Here is a 17,960-nt window from a genome sequence, read left to right on the forward strand (position 1 = left end):
CAGCTCAAAGATTGATGGAGAACAGTTTTGGAGTTCTGGTGGCTAGCATTGTCCAGTGTTGGTGTTGGCTTTTTGCAGTTGTTTCTTTCTGCTTGGATCTCCAGAAGATAGCCAGTTTCTTCTACCATCAATGGTATTCCCTTGAACTCTGTAGGCCTGAAATAAATCACTTTCCTCTCCTAAATTGTGCCTTGTTGGGTGTTTGTCTCAGTAGCGAGTTGCTGACTACATGTGGTGGTTTGAATCAGGTGTCCCTCATAAACTCATGTGTTCTGAATGCTAAGATGATGACAATTTGGGGTTTAGAGCCTCCTGGAGGATGTGTGTTGTTGGGGGAAGGCTTATGGGTGTTATAGCCAGCTTCCCATTGCCAGGGTTGAGCACACTGATTACAGATTGGGCTGGCCTCACAGTGTCTCTGTAGCCAAAGATGATCTTAAGCTCCTGATCCTCCTGCCTCCTCCTTCTAGGTTTACCATATATATGCCACTACCCTCAGCTTCCACACTTGAGTTCCATAAAGAGAAGGACTATCATATGGGGATGAAAGTCATTGTTCACAGCTGAGGTGTCACGACCAGCCCCAAGTCTATCACAGTGGGACACAGCAGTGTGCCAGCATGTTTTTAGGTTTACCTGACAGCCCTGGTTTCTGCTGTCAGCCAAGGAGTCAGTTCATAGCACAATCCCCTGCTTTAGTGTTTTGTTTATTTCCCTTCAGTGTCACCCTTCCTAAGGTGACCATACCCCTCAGTTTGTAAAGATAGTCTCCCTTTAGTTCTAGTGTCCATGCATATTTCTCAATAGTCCCCCAATCACTTCCAGCTCCTCAACCACTTCTGGTGAGAAATTGCATGGGAATTAATTCTCTAGTGCATGTCAAATATAGCTGCTAGGACTCAAGTTTGGCACTGCTGTCTAGGTTTCAATTCAAGGCAAAATGTGATTATTTATATAATTTCTCTGCTCTTTTCCCTAACCCACTGTTATGAAGGCTTTGTCTTCATTGCTCCACTTTTGCTGTGAGCTCTGAGAGACCTCAGGCCTAATAGAAGCATTTGATGACACTATTAAAGGACTTTGTGTGGCCCTAGCCATGATACCCTCACTAAACATTTATAAATGAAGGACTTGTCTCTAATAAAATGCTACTATCTAAGGGATAAGATGTAAATAATGGAGATAGATATGCTGACCTGATCATCTGAAGTGGATTTACAGAGAAGGGAAGCAGTGACTTTCAAATGCCCTTCTGTCATGACCAGAGTGGTGGCATCTACTCTGTACTATCTATCATCTATCTATCATCTATCTATCTATCTATCTATCTATCTATCTATCTATCTATCTATCTATCTATCTATCTATCCATCCATCCATCCATATATCTCTCATCATCTATCATCTTTTAGGTGTCTGTATCATTCAATATATCATCTTTAAGCAAGGTCCAGCTTTCATAAAAGTAAAATTCAGCAATGCTGATCTGGGCATCTGAGTTGGTCAGAGTAGGATTCGATGATATATCACCCTTTGAAGTCACATGAATGTCTGCATAACTGTGGCAGAATGCCTTCAACTAAATGAAATGAGCCCACTGGTGTTAACTCAAGGACTGTGGAAATCAAGTGGGCAGAAGACAGTGGGGACATTGGTGGTGTAACAGTCATATCACAGGCAAAAGGCTTCTTGCCTCACCAATTCCTCAGACTCTCTTATTCAACATTATCAAATAGATTCCAAACAGCATTTAGTTTAATGCTTTTATTGAGCAAATTGATGCTGAGAATTTTTAAAATCACTGTCTTTGAGGCATGTTTTCTTTAGGAGCAAGTCTCCTTCAGGTGAACAAGTTCTCACTGGTACACACCCTTTCTTTACACCTTCTCATAGGTCCTAGTGCTGACAATATTATTCATGGCACATTCCTAAAAGCAGAGAGAGGTCTGTTAGAGAAGAAAGTCAACAAGTTAAACTTATCACATCTTCCTTCCCCAGACCAATTTGGACCCCAAGTCTGAGTACAAAAAGACCATAATTGAGTAGCTTGATAGATCACAGAAGGCACAATTTAGGGCAGGGGAGATGGCTGAACTGGTAAGAGTGCTTTCTGCTCAAGCATGAGGGACTGAGTTCAATCCCCAGCACCCTCAAAAAAGCCAGGCATGGTTGCACATGCTTATGCCCTAAGTGCTAAGGGAGGAGGAGATAGGAGGATTGCTGGGCTCACTGGTCAGCCAGTCTAACTAAAAAACAAGGAGCTCCACATTCAATAACAGATTCTGAGTCAGGGAAGTAAGGCCAAAGAATGATAGAGGAAGACACCCAACACCTTCCTCTGAGTTCTGCACATATACATGCATATACTATATACCCCCCCCAAATACATAAATTTAAAGAAAACTCACCACTATCATTTTTCCATCTACAATTTTTCTTTTGATTGTTGTCTCTTTGCCGAGCCATTTTTGGACCTGAACCATTACCCCACTGTCTAATGTTACGATGCTCTATAAAGGCATAAAGAAAATGGTTGGAAGGAGCCATTTACTACATTTTAACCTCTATAGCACTAGAGATCTACCTTTGAATTTAGAGTTAAAATTATATTCTTCAAAATTATCACCTTGTCTTAATTTAATATTGTCAGACTCAAAGTCTCAAAGAGATAATGCAATTGGTGTTCTTATAGACAAAGCTATGTTATCTTAATAATTTCTCTTCTATATGATCTTTTATAAAGTAACAAAGCATTATTGGAAAGGTGTAGTGTGCACAATTATCTGGGTGAGGTAACACACACCTATAATTCTAGCACTCAGGAGGCTAGAGTAGGAGGGTTCTGAGTTCCAGGCTAACCTGGACTACACAGCAAGACTCTTTCAAACAACAACAAATCAATAAGATGAAAATTGTAGCCTCATTAAGCCATCAGAATAGTTAGCAACAGGATTGCCTTCTTGTTTCTTCCTGCTCATTGAACATGAGAAACATTTAGTTCCAACCAACCTTTACTTTCCGGTTGTCTGCAGTGGTTTCATCAAATTCTTCCCCTAGCTTGAAGGAGACGTCAGTGTTGGTGAAAGAACTCTCTGTCCGGATGTTTACCATTTCCCCATTGACACCAATGCTAACACTAGGCTTCACTAAACTCGCTGCATGTCGGGCTGCAGCATCCACTCCTATGAGATAGAGAAAGCAGTACATCTTAGTCTCATGTTTAGGAAGATGTGGCAATGAGATCTTGGAAACCAGTTTTAAAGAACGCATACTTTTCTCACTGAAGTTTGGGCTAACAGACCGTATCTCTCCTTTTGAGAGAATGTCTTGGTATGTAGCCCAGTCTGGCCTCAAACTTAATATCCTCCTGCCTTATCCTCTAGTGCAGGGATTACAAAAAGATGCCACTAGGTCAGGCCATGGGAATTTCTTGTATTCTGTCGTGGTGTCTGGACTAAATCAGATCCCCCCAGTCAGAAACAAAGCTAGTAATTCTATGTGATATTTGGAAATGCTGAATTCACTCTCTGAGACCAGACTGAGACCAAAATGTATGTTTTCATGATGGCTTGCAGGAGCCCAAATGCCTATATTTAACCTCAGGAAACTTGTAAAAACAGTACAGAAAACATTTGTCTAGAGCCTGGCCTTGTTGTTCCAACGTCAAAATTTACTTCTTCAGTAGGTGGGTCAAGGAGGAGCTAATTTCTCCCTGTGAATACATATTGAACTCTACTTCCCATTCAGATCACAGAATGGGCATGATGCTCTTCACTACAGAAAAGCAAATGTATGGGCAGGAAGAGTGCAATGGGCAGGCCTGTGTTCCAACTTTGATATCTGCCAACCTGGACACATTATTGACCTTCTATCCCATCTAGCTTTCTCAATAGTACAATGTGAATAATGAGTATCCATCTCATAGGTGCAGTAGAAGAGTTAATGAAAGGACTTAGAGTGGTACCAGAACAGAATAAGACTTCAGTCATAGGCTGGTGAAATGACTTAGCCATTAAAGGCACTTACTTGCAAAGCCTGATGACCTGGGTTTAATTCCCTAGTATCTATTTAAAGTCAGATTCACAAAGGGGCGTGTTCACCTGGAATTTGTTAGCAGAGGCTAGAGGTCCTGGATTGCCCATGAAACTCTCTCTCTCTCTTTCTATCTATCTATTCTTTTTTTTTTTTTGGTTTTTTGAGGTAGAGTCTCACTCTAGCCTAGGCTGACCTGGAATTCACTATGGAGTCTCAGGGTGGCCTTGAACTCATGGCAATCCTCCTACCTCTGCCTCCCGAGTGCTGGAATTAAAGGCGCGCACCACCACGCCCGGCTTATATCTATCTATTCTTTCTCAAATAAATAAATAAAATATAAAAAGACTTCAGTGGCTATCCTTCCTTGTGCCATGTTTAGCCAGAAGCGCAAGTTTCTTCTTTCCCTTCTTCTCTACCCTCCTTTTCCCTCTCCATCTACTTATTCTCCTCTGTCTCTTCTTTTTTTCGCTATCACACACATGTACACACATACAAACACTGGGTCTCTCATCTCCATTTCATAACCTCTTTAGTGCTGGGACTATAGCAAATGCTACCACACCCATCTCCAACATTCTTATATGTCCCCACATTTTAATTTGAAACAAATGGGTCTATAAATCCATAAAGAGATATGAAAATCTGTTTATTATTTTTTGGGAAAGTTAATACTATTAACTATTTAATAAATTCTTCAAAATTATGTTTCTAATTATCTCTATTACTATCATAAATATATAATTTAAGGTAAATCCTGAGGCTTTAGAGATAGCTTAGTTGTTAAGGTGCTTGCCTGCAAAGCCTAAGGACCCAGGTTCAATTCCCCAGTATCCACATAAGCCAGATGCATAAGGTGGCTCATGAATCTGGAGTTTGTATGCAGCAGTGTGCCCATTCTCTCTATCTATCTGCCTCCCTCTCTCTTTCTCTCTCCTCTCCGTCTCTCTCTGTCTCTCTCTGTCTCTCTGTCTCTCTCTCTCTCTCTCTCTCTCTCTCTCTCTATATATATATATATATATATATATACACACATACATACACACACACACACACACACATATATATATATATATATATATATGCACCTCTTTCAAATGAATAAATACAACATTAAAAAATAAATATTGAAAAAATTATTGATAAATTTACAGTTAGTGATCCGTATATATAAATTAAAAGATGAATGAATTTATTCAACGAAATGACCCAGCTACAGAGAACCTTCATCTAGGCTCTAGAGGTTAGCATAAAGTATTTTCTGAAAGGATGAATGGATCCAACTATATAGAATGTAACAAGAGAGAGATGTACAAATCTAGCTAGTATTTTTTAAAAAATTATTTATTTATTAATTTGAGAGCGACAGACACAGACAGAAAGACAGATAGAGGGAGAGAGAGAGAATGGGCGCACCAGGGCTTCCAGCCTCTGCAAACGAACTCCAGACGCGTGCGCCCCCTTGTGCATCTGGCTAACGTGGGACCTGGGAAACTGAGCCTCGAACCGGGGTCCTTAGGCTTCACAGGCAAGCGCTTAACCGCTAAGCCATCTCTCCAGCCCCTAGCTAGTATTTTTAAAGACACAATTATTACTACTAATAAGAAAAAGCAAAAGGGGAAGTAATAATAAATATAATCATAAATCCTGTTAGTCTCATATGAGTATAGCCCAATGACAAAAGAGAAAAATCACAGGAAAACTCATTGTAAAGTAAAACCTCAACCACATCACAGAATGCCTTGCCAGTTTCCAAACCATGTAATGGAGTTTCTCACCCAGCTCTTTCATGTAATCCTCAAAGTTTTCACTGGAGACCAGCTTCCAGGTTCCCAAGAAGGGCTCCATCATGAAGCCTTCTGAGAAGAAGAGGCACTCCCAAATGAAAACCAAGGAAGTGAGGGCACTGTGATGCCACCAGCTGATTTTTAAAAGAACACCTTCATCATGTGACATGTCTAAGGTGTCCAATAGGCTGCAGCAAGCCTAAGGTTCTACAACCAGCATCTGACTCATAGTATTTACCTCCAGATTAAGAGATGGAAAACTAACCTGTGAAGTTTAATTCAGGTCAACTATGATAGCTTCCAGCAAAGAGATTTACACCTAAGTCACTTGGTAACTATTACTTATGGAGTGGAGAAAATTTTCAACAGAGATCAGCATTTTGAGCACTAAAGGCTGAATTGCCCTGGAGGAATAATCTGACAAATGTCTGGCAAACACCTGACTCTGGTATTTTCCCCACCCCACACATCCCTGCAAGGTCATGATCTGCCTCAGCTGTTTTTTTGTTTGGACAAGTCATGGTGTCAGAGCATCATCTTAACTAGCATAATGCTGTCCCTTCCCTTCCTTGCAGGGTTGATGCATTGATAATGTTGCTTGGAGTGAGGTGGAGGCTGTTATTAATATTATCATTGCTGTCAATCAAGGGTAGTTGAAGACTGGGAAGAAAGGTGACAATTATCATTGAGTAGTGTTTGATGATTCAAATTTTAAAAAGAGGTAGAAGGTAGAACCAATACTGGGAAAGATCATACTTCAGGTTCGCAAAGTAATCTTTCCATTGGTGGTATTGAGACAGGGTCTCTCTATGTAGACCAGGCTGGCCTCAAATTAGCAACCCAGCCTCCCAGGTTCTGGTATTATAGGTGTGCTTTACCAGGCCTGGTTTACAAAGTAACTTTTGTATTAAATACATCATTTTGGAGGAAGTTTCACAGAAAATAAAATGATGCTTGACATCTACACTTTAAAACAAAATAAAAGGGCTGGAGAGATGACTTGGCAGCTAAGGCAGTTGCCTGAAATGCCAAAGGACCCAAGTTCAATTCCCCAGGACCTATGTAAGCCAGATGCATAAGGTGGCACATGCATCTGGATTTCATTTGCAGTGGCTGCCTGGCATGCCCATTCTTCCTCTTTCTTTCTCTATCCACCTCTATCACTGTCCAATAAATAAATAAATAAAAATAAACAAAATAAAAGCAAAAAACAGATGAAATCTATGTGCATTTCCTTCTGAAGTCAACCCCTGTGATTCACGTCATGAAAGTGGGTTTTGAAGACTTTTGGCTCAGGGGACACGGATTGACATTTCTCATGGAGCTCCAGTTGCCTTGAGGAGGTTGAACTGTTACAAGGGGGTATCAGTAGAACATTCGTACTGTCCTCTTCTTTATATCAAATATTCCTCCAAGTCAGAGAACTATTCTGTACAAAAAGAACAAAAGATTGATGTTTTGTCTCCACTGAGTAATAATTTAAGTGGAACAAAGAGTTGTATCTGAAGAAAACATAAAAGAAATGTGTAATATTTATAAGTGGAACAGTTATTAAGATATCTGAGGAGGGCAGAAGACGGTAAGCAGAAAACCTAGAGTCAGTTTCCGCAAAGAGGTTCATAAGTGCCTCATCAGCTGACTGTGTACTCAAATGTGGTGTTTAAACAAAGAGAAGGTTTCTAGAGCTTGTTTGACTGGTTCCAAATGTGTTTGAAAGGCAGCAAACACAGAACAATCTATACATGTGTTGGCCCAGAGGACACAGGTCTTTCATTTGTGTGATGGTCCTGGTTCCTTTTCTTCTGCCAAGGACTTATTTAGACATCAATAGTGTGGTCTCTTTAGAACTCATTTAGTCCACGTGACAAAAGGAAAATCCAAATTTCAGCTTCTGTGAAACTTCTCACCCCTGAGACGGCATCAGAGGGGCTGGTCTCTAGTCTTCTTCTACACACTTCCCTTATGTGATATTTACATGCCTACATCCACTGTGACACCAACTCAGTGATGGAACCAGACCCGAGGATGACAGAGCAGAGGTGAGAGGAACTAAGCAGCTTTATTACTACAGTACTATTGGATGAGAAAATGAGCATACCATGGCCTCTTGATACTGAAAAACCAGCATCAAACAAAATCAATCTCAGGCCTGCAGGCTTTGTAAGCAAGTGCCCTTAAATTCTGGGCCATCTCCTCAACCCTAGCCAGACCTTTAAGAGAAGAGCATAGTTCATAGTATTGCAGATAGTTATTGTTCAGCTATCTTGTGAACTGTTCTAATAGCATATTGAGAAAAAAACAATGCTTCATATTTGCCCCTATATTCCAAAGACAGTGCCTCACAAGTTATAAATGTTTTATGAATTACTAATAGAAGAGATGAGTCATATTCATTTCTTTTTAACTGGTAGGTTGCTTTATTAGTCTTCTATATTTAACAGTGACTAAAGATAGGGTTTTAGCACATGATCCTTCCTTGAGCTGGTCCTGTGATAAGCCTTTCATTCTGGTCTCATTGCATGGTGTGTTAGTTACTTTTGCATTTCTGAGACCATAATACCTGACAGACACAACCCATCAAAGAAAGGATTGATTTTGGCTCACAGTTTCAGAAGTTTCACTTCATCATGGTGAGGAGGCATAGCAGAGATCATGGTGATGGAAGTGTGGCAGAGGTCCTCACATCACCAGAAAGCAAATAATAAATGGTTGAAACTGGCTGGACTAATAGTATTTGATGATCCACCCCTAGTAGCTCACTTCTGCCAGACAGGGCCTACCTTTTAAAGGTTTCACAGCCTCCTAAACAGAACCATCAGTGAGGGCACAAGTATTCAAAACATGAGCGTGTGGAGAGCAGCTACAATTCAAACCATAACATTTGCCCCTGACTCTCAAATGCTCATGACCATCTCATAATACAAAGTGCATTTAGTCCAACTTCAAGAGTCCTCAGAATTCAAACACTGTTCAGAATTCCAAAGTTCAAATTTTTTACAGAGATTAAAGATAATTTCTTAGCTAGGAACCCCTATAAAATCAAAAGGTTACATATTCTAATATACAAAGACAGAGGCTATACCTTTCCATTCCAAAAGGCAAGACTGAAATCCAGTAGCACAAACTAAATCCTATAGCTCCATGTCCAGTACCCAGGGCTCAAGGCAGTATGATGTATACTCCAACAGGCAAAGAAAGCCCCACACCTTTGGTCCAGCACCCATGGCTTTTTTCCTAGGCTGGCTTCTCGCTCACCTGCAGTTTTCCTCAGCAGATATTTCACTTTCCTGGAAGTTCCAATATTCTGGGGTCTCTACTACATCTTAAACTTCTCCCTCAAAGCTTTATGTATAGCCAGCTCAATGGCTCCCGTAAAGTACCTAGTGCTGCTACACATTGCCTGCCCCCCACAAGCTTTGTTGATCCAAAAATCTTGGTTCCCTATTACCTGATAACTCTTTTAGTCTACATGTCTGCAAGGCCAGCACCATGTAGGTGATGTAAAGCTCTGCCACTAGCTTGAGAAGTATCCAGGGCCCTATAAGTAATGGCTTCTGTGGCCTTCTGAATTATCACTATAATTTCTCATTAGGTACTGTTCCTGGCATTCTAGGATTATTTTGGATGATTCCTCCTGAAAATCAGTTCCAAAAGGGTATGAACCATATAATTAAGTTTATCAGAGCAGTGACTCCACTTCTATGAAACAATTTTTATGTATTAATAACTTTTTAATTAATTAATTTATTTAAGAAAGCAAGAGAAAGAGAGAGAGAGAGAGAGAGAGAGAGAGAGAGAGAGAGAATGGGCATGCCAGGGACTCCAGCCACTGCAAATGAACTCCAGACACATGCGCCACCTTGTGCATCTGGTCTATGTGGGTCCTGGGGAATTGAACCGAGGTCCTTTGGCTTTGCAGGCAACTGCCTTACCTGCTAAGTCAAATCTCCAGCCCAGTTACTTTTGCATTGCTGTAACCATAACACCTAAAAGAAACAACATAAGGGAGGAATGGTTTAGTTTTACTAATGGTTTCAGAAGTTAAAGTCTATCATCTACATGCTGGTAACTTCTCATGGTTTAGACTTTGTTTTATAATATGCTCCCACATCCACTGAAAAGTAATGATTAAAGGGCTGGAGAGATGGCTTAGTGGTTAAATGTTTGCCTGTGAAGCCTCAGGATCCCGGTTCAAGGCTCAATTCCCCAGGACCCATTTTAGCCAGATGCACAAAGGGGTGCATGCATCTGGAGTTTGTTTGCAGTGGCTGGATGCCCTGGCACGCCCATTCTTTCTCTCTTTCTCTCTCCCTCTTTCTCTCTCTGTCACTCTCAAATAAATAAATAAAAATAAACAAAAATTCATTTAAATGATTAAATTTGAAGAATATGTTTTCAAAAATACCTAAATTTACACACACAACTACATCTACATGGCTCATAGCCTGGCATCATAAAGGATTAGCTCAGCAGCACCTTTAAAGGATGGACATCTAAAGACAGGGAGTGGGAGAGAACAAATTCTTCTCAGGAAGGACCAGTAAGAAATATATATTTCACATTGGTATGGTTGAGGAATGAGAATGATAAGAACAGACAATCATTGAGGGAAAGCAAGAAGAAAGTTATATTTCATGGTAAGGTCATCGGACCTTCTCTGTAAACAGTGGGAGCCATGAAAGGTTTGACCTGGTGTCTCAGTCAGATTTCTACTGTGTTAAAATGATTTATGAAGCCTATAGGACTCCAAAAAGAAGGGAGAGAATAGAGGGAAATTGTATAGGAAGACTCAGAAATAATTTAGAAAATTGGTGGGAGTATTGACTATGAGAAATGGAAAAGTAGAAGCATTCAAGCACTTTTAGGTTAATATAATCATCATGACTATAAAATATATGCTGTGAAGTAGGGAAGAAAAAGTATTGAAGGGTGATTGTCAAGTGTTAGTAAAAGAAAACAAGGTGAAATATCTTGGCATTTGCTGAGATGTAGAAACAAGTGAGGACTCCTGGGGGACTCCTGGGCATACACCTAAAGATCTTACTCTTTATTACAAAGATACTTACATGTTTGTCACTGCCCTGTTCATATGATCTAGGAACTAGAATCACTCTAGATGCCCATAAACTGATGAATGGATAATGAAGATGTGATACATATAAACAAATGAATTCTATGCAGCAGTAAGAAAATATGAAATAGTGAATTTTGAAATTTTTACAAAAATGGATAGACATGGAAAAAAATATGCTAAGTGAGGTTGTACAGTCTCAGAAAGACAAACACCTCTCATATGTGGTTCCCCACTTGGGACAACTCAAGTTGAGTGTAAATAATATGTAAACATAGTAAGCGTCATGAATATAGGTATAGAACTAGAATGAGACCAGTATAAACTGGAAATATGAAGCAAAGAAAGGAGGGGATACTTCACAGGATAGCTGAAGGAAAATATATAGGAGGTGGGGGAATCTTTGAGAGATAGGGCAAAGAGAGGTTGGGAAGGGGAATTACACAAAACTAAAGATAACATGAATCATTTCCATATAAACCTTCTTCCTGAATACCATTCTACAAAATTTAAACACCAATAAAGGGGGGGGGGTGGTCAAGTGTCCTGTAGAAGGTAGAGAAAGCTTAATCTTAAAACCATGGGCTCTGGCTTGTAAATCCCAGTGCCAGACATGAGTTACCCTCTCATAATGATCTGTTGGTCAAGAGTCCCCAAGATTCAGGCTGAAGAGATGGCTTAGCAATGAAATGCTTGCCTGAGAAGCCTAAGGACCCCAGTTCAAGGCTTGATTCCTCAGGACCCATATAAGCCAGATGCACAAAGGGACACATGCATCTGGAGTTTGTTTGCAGTGGCTTGAAGCCCTGGTGTGCCCATTCTCTCTCTATTTATCTGCCTCTTTCTCTCTCTGTCTGTTACTCTTAAATAAATAAATAAAAATTAAAAAATTTAAAAAGAACCCCCAAGACCCCCAAAATAATGCAAGCCATTGCCAAGGCACTTGGTTATTTTCCAAAGCTAAATAGCAAGACCCTATTGCTAAAGACACCATAGTGTGAAGCCACAGGACATCAATAGATCACACTCGAACTTAGAGGGAAACCAGTTTCCTCCTGGATTGCCCTCGTAATGCTAGAAAGTGCTATGGGAGACGCTGGGAGGACAATGGTCACTACCAGAATGAATAAGCAAAAGATCCTGCAAGCTAGGAAATCAACCAGCCAGACAAGAAGTACACCCCTGTGCAATAGTGGCACATACCCTATGGGAGTAACCAACTGCTTTGAGATTGGACATGCAACCTGTTCATTGGGAAAGAACTCATACATGGTCCTGGAAACCAAGTTAGAAAGAATCCCATCGGTAGGAAACTCAGACTCCATAGAGAACCTCCATTGCTCTTTGGCTAACAAAAGTGGGTATACACTTCAAAAAGTCACAAATAGCTATACTTATCCTCTTTAATCCAAGATGCTCAGTCTTGGTTAGATAATTTTTTTAAGAGACAACAGAGAATACTGTTGAGAACCAGGATACATGAATATGACAAGGAAAGATACATGACGGCCTACTACCAGATGTGCCACCTATATCACATCTGCTCTGGCCTAGGAGAAATTGCAAAGGAAGTGGCAACATGACTACAGCTCTCGCTGCTAACCTGACAACCAGCCTCAGGGAGATGGCAACAGACACTGTGGTTAATCAAAACTCATCAGTGCAGACACTTTAGGGGCTACAGAGAATTCAACAGTAAATCAGTTGCTAACAGGCTGGTAAAGGCTCAAGTAACATTTCAGAAGAGGGAGTGGAATGATTGTAAGAGACACAAGACGGGTAGGATTATCCTGAGGTGCAGGCCACACTCCCACACAGAGACTGACTGAGGCCTTTGTGATTCCCCACAGTAAATACAAATAACTCCACTCAGGAAGGCCCTTCAGGAAAATGGCAGTGGGGGAGATGGGAAATAAGATGAAAGAAAAATAACAAAACAAAATTAAAAAAAAAAAAAAGAAATGAATCAGGAGTGCTTTTCTTGGGAAATCCATTCAGGCACCACCAACATTTTTCTAACTTTACTTCTTGGATGGAATTGGAGGGAGGGATTATTATTATGTTAAAATGCACGTGTCATCATACTTAGCAGCTTACCTATTTTTAAGAGTTTATTGCTCTGAAAACAACTCCTCTCCATCTTAATATCTTGCAAAAACTATTCTCATGAAACAATATCTTGCCATTCCTCTTTCTCCACACACTCTTGTAGCCATCACTCTACTTTGTCTCCATGATTTTGACTCTTTTAGATGCAACTTATACAAGTGAAATCATATGGAATTCAGTATTTTTATGATTAATTATTTTTCTTTACATTATCTTCAAGTTCCATGTGTGTTTTAGCCTATGTAAAAATTCCCTTACTTTTTTGGTATTTTTAAAGCATTTTTATTATTATTATTTTATTTTTATTTCTTATTGACAACTTCCATAATTGTAGACAATATCCCATGGTAATTCTCTCCATCCCCCTACTTTCCCCTTTGAAACTCCACTCTCCATCATATCTCCTCCCCTTCTCAGTCTCTCCCTTGAATTTTTTTTTCAATTAAGTTGAAACTTTTTTATGGGCACATATGTTGGTTCCAACATTTCCCTCTTTCCTATCCCCATTCCACTGAGGGCCATATTTAGTGGGATTTCTGGTATTCACCACTCATTAGTGGGTTATGAAGTGTGAGAGCAGCAGTCAGTCATTGTAGGATGGTGGGAATATGTCTCTCAATATTTCTTCCCACCCTGTGGCTCTTTACATTGATTCTGCCCCTTGTTTTGCAAAGTTTCTTGAGCCATGGTGGATGTGTTTTAATTCTTTTTTTTTTTGTTTTATTTATTTTTTTTATTTATTTATTTTGAGAGCAACAGAGAACGAGGCAGAGAGAGAGAGAGAGAGAGAGAGAGAGAGAGAGGGAGAGAATGGGCGCGCCAGGGCTACCAGCCACTGCAAACGAACTCCAGACGCGTGCTCCCCCTTGTGCATCTGGCTAACGTGGGACCTGGGGAACCGAGCCTCGAACCGGGGTCCTTAGGCTTCACAGGCAAGCGCTTAACCGCTAAGCCATCTCTCCAGCCCTGGATGTGTTTTAATTCTACTTCAGTGTTGTACTCCCAGCAAGTTCTGAATTTCTATTTTGGTGCAGTTTGAGTATCCTCAGTGTCTGTGTTCATCACCTGGGCTCGTGTTGTCAGGCTTACTGTGGAAGCAGCATTCTTGATCATCTCACCAGTTCCTCTCTGTAGTTTCACCCAGGACATAGCTTCTGTGGGAGGAATGGTTCATCTCCTGCCAGGGAGTCAGCTATCCTTGTCTTGTTTATAGATTTTGGTTGTTCTTGGTTCCCATTGCTTTAATGGTGTGCAGTGAAACCCTGCAAGCTTCTTTTGCGCTGGCCTTGCCCTTCTAGGCAGCCACCCAGGGGTGGCTCTACCCTTGGGGTGTGACCCACAACTCCAGAACTTCCTTACGTTTTAAGGCTGACTAATACCTCTCTGTGAATGTGTGTACATGTGTGTGTGTACGTGCGTATGTGTTGCTTACCTATTCATCTGCCTTATTTATTGTTAATAACCAGCTATGAATATTGATTATACAAATATCTTTGTAATCTTGCTTCTGGTGAAATACACTAAGAAGTCGTGATGCACAATAACATGATATCACTATGTTTAGTTAGTTGAGGAATTTTGCATTTGTATCAATAACTCACAGATTTCTAATTCCTCCTTTGAATAGACTTTTCCCATTTCTTCACATGTTTTGCAATTTTGTTGAAAATTGGATATTTGAATATACACTGTGATGATCATAGTAGTCATATTGCAACAAGGGCTAAGATACTACTTTTTCTAGGAGGCCCTGACTCTCACTAGTAGCAACACACCACAAAGTTTGACATCTCTTCCTTCATTTTTATTTATCACTTTCTTTAAGTCAGATTCATGCTCAACTCTGCCTAGAGACTTATTAAAAATGTAAGAAGTCAAAAGTTGCAGGGACATTCAATAGTCAGCTTTTATACTAATCTGTCTTGTCATCTTGGAATAGCACTTCAAAGTGTCCAGTCATTCTCATGAACTTGCAGTGACTATATTTCAGGAACAAAGCTGCCTCTCAGAGATTACTGGTTACGTAATAGAAATTAACTCTTTATGGAAACCAAGGTTCTCTCTCCCCTTAAGCAGAGACATTCATCTCATAGGAAAAAATATTGTCCCCTAAAATGATAAAGGCTTCTCTGGAGCCACCTTTCAGAGCCAAAATTGAGATAATGAAAAACCATAGCCCACCCTGACCCTGCTGAATTATGTATAACTCACATCTTCCCAATTCTTCCTCTATTTGAAACTAAGGCTTAGGTCAGCACCCCTGAAGACGGGCTATGTTTATCTCCCTCCTGTTCTAGCTATGACAATATTCATTAAACTCCTTTCCTGACACCCCACCCTCAGTATTCCACTTGATTTCTGAGGTGTGTGCTAAGTTACTTGTTAAAGCCCCAAAAGCCTTTGGCTTAGGACACCAATAACAAGATTCTTCCATTCCCCCTCCATTTCTTTTTTTTTTTAATTACTTATTTATTTATTTATTTGAGAGAGAAGGAAGAAGCAGATAGGGAGAGAGAATAGGCACACCAGGGCCTCTAGCTGCTGTAAATAAACTATAGATCTGTGTGCTACCTTTTGCATCTGGTTTACATGGGTACTGGAGAATGAAACCTGGGTCATTAGGCTTCACTGGCAAGCGCCTTAATCACTGAGCAATCTCTTAAGTCCCTCTGATATTTTTATGTTTTATTGTTTCTTCTTTTTGTAATTGATGGCTCTCTTTGCTAAGTATCAACCCAGGAGTAGGCTTACAGTTACCTCATTATCTTGTCTGAACCTGTGCTTGCTGTAAGCATGCAGTCACTTCCTGAGTTCCTCCATCTATAATGTTGCTTCTGAAGACAACATCTTAAGGACTAGCTCACAAAAAGGAGAAATAGAAGACTGAGGTAGAGAGGAGCTGGCTCTTGAAATACCTTGAGTTTTCTTCAGCCTATGCTAAGGGACCTGCAACAATGAAGGGTGTGTATGTGTTGCTGGCCTTGGTGACAGAACCTCTATGATCAGTAGTAGAAAACATCAAACAAAACTCTGGTCCACAATACTTGTAAACAGAGTCCCGTGTTCCATCCTGGCTCCTGTAAGCTGTGTGCAAACTGTTCCAAACCTGCATGGCCAACTTATCCACTTCTCTGGCCTCTGTCCATTGTGGTGTGACACATGTAGTAGTTACACTCAAAATAAAGTGCTTTAGACTTATTTTGAGGAGTAAATCCCAAAAAATGATATAAATTGCATCATGCACTTAAGTTTAGCTAACATGAACTCATTGTACATTAATTGCTCTGCTACTGTAGTAAGAACTAAAACAGACCAAAATTGGCTTCAATTTATCATCCCTGTTTTATTATGCAATTTTCAAAGATTGCAAGGATTCAGTAGATGCAGAGTTACAAAACAGATTCAGTAGAAACTTTGCCAGAGCAATCATGCAGGCATGGAGAGATTCCTGGTGCTTCTTCCTGGTCCATCTTCCCAGAATCCACTTGAACTCCATCTCGTGGCATTTTGCCAATCAAGTTACTACTTCTGGTGACCCCACCTACATTCCAGCCAGGATAACACTTGAGCTTCAGATTCCTTTCCTTATTTCCTGCTTAGTTTTAGGATTCTAAGTGCTGAGCCTGTTTTCTCAACTATAAACAAAAACTAACTCCTTACCACATTATTCTGATAGTGAATGACATAAATCATGCAAAGTGCCTGATACCATACTTTCTTCTTAGTATTGATTGACCAAGAATTGTCCTAAATAACTCTTGCAAATCTCTAGATCTCTTTCCAAACCTCTAGTGACCCCAACTTGTAGGCCTTACTGCTTGATTAATAAAAATAATTCTTGCATCAAGGAACCTGGTCCACTTTTCTGGTCTTTCTACATAATAGTGTTACATATATGCAAGATAGTCAGAAAACAAACAGCTTTAGACATACATTTTTTACAAGCAATGATATCATTTGCAATATACTTCTTTATGTTTAAGTAACATGCTTTAATTATCCATATTAGTTGAATTTGGAAGGCTATTTCAACACATTTCACACAACGTGCACTGACCAAATCCATACTTTCTTACCCCCACCTCATGCTGAGTCATCACTCTTCTGCATTGAGGTTGACTTTTCTTTCTCACCCTTAACATCCATAAATGAGAGAGAATATGTGATGCTTGCCCATCTATACCTTCATTATTCCATACAATGTGTCTTACTGTACAATATACTTGAACAGAATTTTGTAGCATTAGAAAATGTAAGTTTATGATGTAGAAACTTTACGTGTGCAAAATCTCATTGATTTTTAAAGGTACTTCAAGAGGCAAGGGATGCACACAATATACACATGTATGTACACACACAGGTACACATACTGCCTAGGAAGCCCCAGTGTGTGTATACTGGAATTGGAATACAAAATTCTGCTGGTACAAAAAAGAAATGTTTGAAAATTACTGTAATAATATTTGAGTCTTTACTCATAAACAAGTCTGTCACAACTTTCCTGGAGTAAAAATTATTTGCATTGATCTTACAAGGCTTTTGGAGAAAGCCTGGTGCTATGATTTGGACATGGTTCATGTTCTGGTAACTTAGTATTCAGCATGGTTGTGTCAAAGCGGTGAAATCTTAAAGGGGTGGAGCTTAGCAGAAGGTCATTGGTGGGTTAGCATGGGCAGGGTAGGCACCTGCTGCCCTTGGAAGAAAGGTCATTGGTGGGGTGGCATGGGCAGAGTAGGGACCTGCCCTCAGAGGACATTGACAGACCCTCAGTTAAATGACTTAAGAATGGTTTTGGTTGTTCTGGAGAGGTGACTTAGTGGTTAAGTGCTTGCCTGTGAAGCCTTAGGACCCCAGTTCAAGGCTCAATTCCCCTGGACCCAGATGCACAAGGGGGTGCTTGCATCTGGAGTTGGTTTGCAGTGGCTGGAGGTCCTGGCATGCCCATTCTCTTTCTTTCTTTC

General features: G+C 40.2%; 1 protein-coding gene across 1 annotated transcript; it reads right to left on the minus strand.

Moving 5' to 3' along the window:
* Positions 1-1,749: 1,749 nt before the first annotated feature.
* On the minus strand, positions 1,750-5,910 carry Fabp9 (fatty acid binding protein 9). The gene is made up of 4 exons (XM_004656897.2): positions 5,811-5,910; positions 3,010-3,182; positions 2,409-2,510; positions 1,750-1,928 (listed from the first exon to the last, which is right to left on the minus strand). Exons 1-4 carry the CDS (start codon positions 5,881-5,883, stop codon positions 1,878-1,880), a joined length of 399 nt encoding a protein of 132 aa, XP_004656954.1. The 5' UTR covers positions 5,884-5,910; the 3' UTR covers positions 1,750-1,877.
* Between the last annotated feature and the right edge of the window lie 12,050 nt (positions 5,911-17,960).

Source organism: Jaculus jaculus, chromosome 2 (assembly GCF_020740685.1).
Source record: "Jaculus jaculus isolate mJacJac1 chromosome 2, mJacJac1.mat.Y.cur, whole genome shotgun sequence".
NCBI classification, from domain to species: domain Eukaryota; kingdom Metazoa; phylum Chordata; class Mammalia; order Rodentia; family Dipodidae; genus Jaculus; species Jaculus jaculus.